The sequence below is a fragment of the Prionailurus bengalensis genome, chromosome D3, assembly GCF_016509475.1.
Source record: "Prionailurus bengalensis isolate Pbe53 chromosome D3, Fcat_Pben_1.1_paternal_pri, whole genome shotgun sequence".
In the NCBI taxonomy this organism is placed as follows: Eukaryota; Metazoa; Chordata; class Mammalia; order Carnivora; family Felidae; genus Prionailurus; species Prionailurus bengalensis.
The window spans coordinates 30,421,514-30,428,222 of record NC_057356.1 but is presented as its reverse complement, the minus strand read 5'-3'; the positions used below and the strand labels follow the sequence as shown (position 1 = coordinate 30,428,222).

Here is a 6,709-nt window from a genome sequence, read left to right as displayed (position 1 = left end):
GAATTCGATTTGCTAGTATCTTATTGAGAATTTTTGCATCCATATTCATCAGGGATATTGGCCTGTAGTTCTCTTTTTTTACTGGGTCTCTGTCTGGTTTAGGAATCAAAGTAATACTGGCTTCATAGAATGAGTCTGGAAGTTTTCCTTCCCTTTCTATTTCTTGGAATAGCTTGAGAAGGATAGGTATTATCTCTGCTTTAAACGTCTGGTAGAACTCCCCTGGGAAGCCATCTGGTCCTGGACTCTTATTTGTTGGGAGATTTTTGATAACCGATTCAATTTCTTCACTGGTTATGGGTCTGTTCAAGCTTTCTCTTTCCTCCTGATTGAGTTTTGGAAGCGTGTGGGTGTTTAGGAATTTGTCCATTTCTTCCAGGTTGTCCAATTTGTTGGCATATACTTTTTCATAGTATTCCCTGATAATTGTTTGTATCTCTGAGGGATTGGTTGTAATAATTCCATTTTCATTCATGATTTTATCTATTTGGGTCATCTCCCTTTTCTTTTTGAGAAGCCTGGCTAGAGGTTTGTCAATTTTATTTATTTTTTCAAAAAACCAACTCTTGGTTTCGTTGATCTGCTCTACCGTTTTTTTAGATGCTATATTGTTTATTTCTGCTCTGATCTTTATTATTTCTCTTCTTCTGCTGGGTTTAGGCTACCTTTGCTGTTCTGCTTCTATTTCCTTTAGGTGTGCTGTTAGATTTTGTATTTGGGATTTTTCTTGTTTCTTGAGATAGGCCTGGATTGCGATGTATTTTCCTCTCAGGACTGCCTTCGCTGCATCCCAAAGCGTTTGGATTGTTGTATTTTCATTTTCATTTGTTTCCATATATTTTTAAATTTCTTCTCTAATTGCCTGGTTGACCCACTCATTCTTTAGTAGGGTGTTCTTTAACCTCCATGCTTTTGGAGGTTTTCCAGACTTTTTCTTGTGGTTGATTTCAAGCTTCATAGCATTGTGGTCTGAAAGTATGCATGGTATGATTTCAATTCTTGTAAACTTATGAAGGGCTGTTTTGTGACCCAGTATATGATCTATCTTGGAGAATGTTCCATGTGCACTCGAGAAGAAAGTATATTCTGTTGCTTTGGGATGCAGAGTTCTAAATATATCTGTCAAGTCCATCTGATCCAATGTCTCATTCAGGGCCCTTGTTTCTTTATTGACTGTGTCTCTAGATGATCTATCCATTTCTGTAAGTGGAGTGTTAAAGTCCCCTGCAATTACCACATTCTTATCAATAAGGTTGCTTATGTTTATGAGTAATTGTTTTATATATTTGGGGGCTCCGGTATTCGGCGCATAGACATTTATAATTGTTAGCTCTTCCTGATGGGTAGACCCTGTAATTATTAGATAATGCCCTTCTTCATCTCTTGTTACAGCCTTTAATTTAAAGTCTAGTTTGTCTGATATAAGTATGGCTACTCTAGCTTTCTTTTGGCTTCCAGTCGCATGATAAATAGTTCTCCATCCCCTCACTCTCAATCTAAAGGTGTCCTCAGGTCTAAAATGAGTCTCTTGTAGACAGCAAATAGATGGGTCTTGTTTTTTTTACCCATTCTGATACCCTATGTCTTTTGGTTGGTGCATTTAATCCATTTACATTCAGTGTTATTATAGAAAGATACGGGTTTAGAGTCATTGTGATATCTGTATGTTTTATGCTTGTAGTGATGTCTCTGGTACTTTGTCTCACAGGATCCCCTGTAGGATCTCTTGTAGGGCTGGTTTAGTGGTGACAAATTCCTTCAGTTTTTGTGTGTTTGGGAAGACCTTTATCTCTCCTTCTATTCTAAATGACAGACTTGCTGGATAAAGGATTCTCGGCTGCATATTTTTTTCTGTTTAGCACACTGAAGATCTCGTGCCAATTCTTTCTGGCCTGCCAAGTTTCAAAAGAGAGATCAGTCACGAGTCTTATAGGTCTCCCTTTATATGTGAGGGCACATTTATCAATGGGCAAATTTTTTTTAATAAAAAAATAAAATTCCCTTTATTTATATCAAACTCAGTTTGGCTAATGTGAGAGAATAGGTATTAGAAAAGGAGAAGGGGCGGGAGGCAAAAGAGAAGGGAGGAGAAGAGGAAAAAAATGGAGCACAGGGGCTGCTGGAGAAGGACTGGGGAACAGAAGGAAATGGAATCTACATGGTGATAGAAGATAAAAGGAATGTTTTGTCTGCTTCATTTTATCTAGACTGAAGGTGGAGAAGTAGACTAGATAAAATTTTAAGTTCTAAACTATATTCTTGAATTCCCAATATCCATCCTCTCCTCATACAAAAGGCATTTTCTGAAGGATGGAGAATCCTATCCTGACACAGTAGACACCATTCTCAAATTGAAGACCAGAGGGTCTTCCTGAATTGAAAGGAAGAGCCTTTAGAGACTTCCTTAATTAGAAGCCATGTCACTGCTAGGCCATGTGACAGCTTCACCTGGAGAAGTGTAGAGTTCTGAAACCAATCTTTCAGAGCCTTTCAGGCTTTGATAACTCAAAAATAGGTGATGAGCTCATTTTGGAAATGCTACATTCCTTTTATGAAATGATACAGAAAAACTGGTGGAAAATAACTAACAGTGGTATTTTTGATTGACATTCTAGACCCGCACAAACATTAGTAATCTAGATAACGAGATTAATAAAATAATCTGGAATCAAGAATCTATAATTAAGAAACTAGATGAAATCAAATCCCAGGGTACATATTTTACTATAGAATTTATTCGCACTTCACAGTGCCTGATTTAGGAGCAATTGTAGAAATTTACTTGTGTTTTGAGATGAAAAACACACATTGCTGTTGTGCTAGAGAAATACTTTATAAAGATGGGCAGGAAGAGGCCCTGTGTTTGAATGTGTACATTATAGAGTGCTTGTGAACACCTTCACCCTACCATTTCCTCTTAAATGTTTAGGAGAACAGCTGAGCCATTCTCTCCATAATGTAGACATGGTTCAACAAATGGAATTCTCAGGTCAGTTCCTCTATCTACAGACTTTAAATGTGATACAGAAGCCACTAGCTTTATAGCACACCAGCGATGAACTCAAGATGTAGCTATAATTAGGACTTGGAAACACGGATGAAAGAGAGAAGGAATCTTCAGTTTCCTTTACCATAACTTTGAAAATAGAAAACGGGTGCCATCTTGTGGTTATTTTAATAAGGTCGCTCTTAAACAATGACTTTCTGGAGAGGCAACTTAAAATCTCCTATTTCTTTCTCCTTGAAAATACTGTTAAAATTATCTTTCTTAAACTCTTGGACTTGGTACTCTTACAATCTGGAGATTTCATTAAAATGCTAGACCTACCCACATAAAAACACAATCACAATAATATTAGGTGACTACCAACCATGAAAAACATGGCAAGCAATTTTCGTAATTCTTAAGAACCGCTCAAGACCTGCCTCTCGGTTGTGAGCATGTTGAAAGGTAGGTAAAGGTTTTCGTAAAAACGGTGACATGAACACAGGGGTCCCTCCATCCTGGGAACTGCGGGTGGAATAGATCCAAGATAAATACCCACTTTTCACCCACTTATTTACTTCTAACTTGTTACAAGAAGAATATATGTTACGTTTGTAGTTAACAAAAAGAATCACTAAACCAGGGGTACGAGGTTCACCTTACCCGAGAACTGTGTTACTGGATGCTCCCCGGAAAGGTGACACCACATGTGTGTGTGTGTGTGTGTGTGTGTGTGTGTGTGTAAGTCTTGTAGAAGAGGCACGCATCTTACCGTTAACTAGTGTTTGTGTACTAACTTCCTGGGAGCATCAGGCACGCCACAGACAAATTTGGGGCTGGATGGGCTATGAGTCAAAACACGTGCTCCCCAACGGAAGCCTCTCGGATCTGGGCGCTAGCCGCCGGAACTCAAACAGACTTCCGCAGAATTTCTCCAGGAAACCGTCGTGTGGGGCGGAGACGGGTGCTCAGTCCAGTGGCTGCTTTCTAATCTGCTGTCACGTTTGAGACCCTGGCCTTTCCTTCCCGGAAATGAACCTTCCTCCCTGCAAGGTGGTGCCAGAGGCCTGGCCAAGGCGGAGGCGCCGGCGGAGCGGGAGCCCCCAGCGGAGGAGCCTGGGCCCAGGTCCCGGGCGAGGCGGCAACCGGAGGCAGGGCCGGGCTCAGAGCCGCTCCGGCCTCTAAGCACGAGTCAGAGCAGTTCTTTGGTGGAAGACAGGAACCCGAGATGACCTGGGCTTCGGGGCAGTTGCCAGAGCCCGCTGGGGCGCCCCATTCACATCCGGTGTCAGTGAGGGGGGATTCCTCGCTGCCAGCATCACCGTCGGAAAACCAGGTGTCCGAGAGACCCCGTTGCCACACCGACTGCCTGGAGGCGCCCCTCTCCTGCCTCTTCCGAAGGCTGGGATGCGAAGAGGGCACGCACCCCTGGATCTTCCTGCTGGTGCCCATGGTGCTGACGGCCGCTCTGGGCACCGGTTTGATATACCTGCCCAAGGATGTAGAAGAAAACCTTGAGGAGCAGTACACCCCAATAGGGAGCCCAGCTAAGGCCGAGTGGCGCTTTGTGCAGGAACGCTTCACCGCCAACGACTCTTACCGCTTCTCCATCTCCAGGAAGAGCACCGAGGTCTATTTCGCTTGTATGCTAGCAGTCTCCAACACCACCTCCCTGCTAGAACCAGCAATCTTATCAGAAGTTAGTAAAGTGGATGACGTGATCCAGGATCTGTATGCGATGGGAGAAAACGGAACCCAGATCCACTACAATCAGGTGTGTGCCAAGCACCAGGGTCTCTGCGTGCCTTCCAACCCACTCCTGTATGCCTGGCAGATGAACAGGGACCTCGACCTGAGAAATGTCACTTTCCCAATCTACAACCACACCGGTCAGCCCATCTACCTGGCTGGCACCATTGGAGGAACCTTCTTAGGCGAGAGGATGGGAATGAACCAGTTACTCCTGGAAGCCAAAGCCGTGAGGCTGCTCTACAACCTGAAAACTGAGGATGGAGAGGACAACGAACGTGGTAAGAAATGGTTGACCCATTTTGTGAACCAATTTAGCAACATTGAAAAGAGTCTGGCCTCGAAGAGGATCCAGGTATCTGGTGGCTGAGTTTTATAGGGAGACCAGGAGAAGGTGGGAGGGGTAAGAACACGTTTTCCAAGTAGTAGCACTCCTGGATTATTTATTGGAGTCCTTGACTTGCAGCTGGGAGTGCTCTACTCTGGCACTTAATCCAACTTCCTTAATCTCACACACCAAAGGATGCCACACAGCATAAATCCTTAATAATATTCTGGTGGAAAACACAAATCCTACATCCTTAAGGTAGGTCTGCTCAGTGCAGACATTGATTATCAGGTTTTCCAGTCAAATTACTTTAAAATCCTTCCTCTTAAAGTCTTTGCTATTTGGGGGAACTCTCTGAAATGTGTTTGGGGTTCATTGAATAAAAGCAACAAACTTTTAAGAAGTTCCATGGTATTATTGAAAAGAGAATTAGCTCACCGTTTACCAAGTAAGTTATATAGCCTAGTGCCAGGCACATGCTAGCTATTCTGTAACTAATAGTTGTGAGTAAGCCTGGTCAAAGTGAGACAACTATTGGAAAAATACCAGATCCTTCTGAAATATCGATGAAATTAAAATAGTAAAAGACAACGACCTACTAAAATTTTAGAAAAAGCCACAATTTCTGTAATTATGAATGGTTTCACAGTCTTAGGTAGATCTCAGATTTTGTGTATTCAGGAGGTTTAAACCTTGGGTTTCTGAAAGAAACTTTGGAAAGCGTGCCACAGATTTGTGGGAAGAAACACACCTATGTTAATCTTCTTTATTCTAAAATCACGATTCACATATTTTGATCTTTTACTAAATCTTAACATGTTTCAATCAGTAAGCTATAGTGTTTCAATAGGGTTTGTAACTCACACAAATATTGGAATGAAAAGTTATTTACTTGACTAAATTTTTGTGGCAGGTGGTCTACTTTACATCAATTTCTACACAACTGGAACTTGAAGCAACTTTGATGACAGTGATCCCTTTGTTTCACTTGGCATACCTTCTAATCGTATTATTTGCAATCCTATCATGCTACAGGTGAAATGGTTTCATTGTTTCTTAACTCTTTTTAACAGATATTTTTGGGTGGCAAAATACAGATAATTGATATAAAATATGCCATTCTAATCATTTTTAAATGTATATTTCAGTGGCATTAATTACATTCACACTGTTGTGCAACCATCACAACTATCTGTTCTTTTTTTCATTTTTATGTTCCTACATTTCTTTATTTTTGATAGACAGAGAGAGACAGAGCACAAGTGGGGGAGGGGCAGAGAGAGAAGGAGACAGAATTGGAAGCAGGCTCCAGGCTCTGAGCTGTCAGCACATAGCCTGCCGCGGGGCTCGAACCCACAAACCGGGAGATCATGACCTGAGCCGAGGTCGGATGCTTAATGAGCCACCCAGGCGCCCCACAACTGTCTGTCTAAATCTTTCCATCACCCCAAACAGAAACTGTATAACCCTTAGGCAGTAACTCTCCATGGCCTCCCCCCAGTCCCGGCTAACCTTCATCTACTTTCTATCTCTATGAATTTGCTTATTCTAGAGATTTCATATAAGTGGAATCACACAATATTTGTACTTTTGTGACTGGCTTATTTCACTTGGCATAATGTTTTCAAGGTTCCTCTATATCCTAG

At 41.9% G+C, this 6,709-nt stretch overlaps 1 protein-coding gene across 1 annotated transcript; it reads left to right on the top strand.

Moving 5' to 3' along the window:
- Positions 1-2,437: 2,437 nt before the first annotated feature.
- Positions 2,438-6,205, top strand: LOC122470533 (patched domain-containing protein 3-like). Its single transcript, XM_043558250.1, has 2 exons — positions 2,438-5,016; positions 5,977-6,205. Exons 1-2 carry the CDS (start codon positions 4,215-4,217, stop codon positions 6,015-6,017), a joined length of 843 nt encoding a protein of 280 aa, XP_043414185.1. The 5' UTR covers positions 2,438-4,214; the 3' UTR covers positions 6,018-6,205.
- The last annotated feature ends 504 nt before the right edge of the window (positions 6,206-6,709 follow it).

Coding starts and splice junctions, on each gene's coding strand:
- LOC122470533 (XM_043558250.1), top strand. CDS start 4,215: ATGACCTGGGCTTCGGGGCAGTTGCCAGAGCCCGCTGGGGCGCCCCAT. Junction 5,017..5,976: donor TGGAGAGGACAACGAACGTG/GTAAGAAATGGT, acceptor TTTTTGTGGCAG/GTGGTCTACTTTACATCAAT.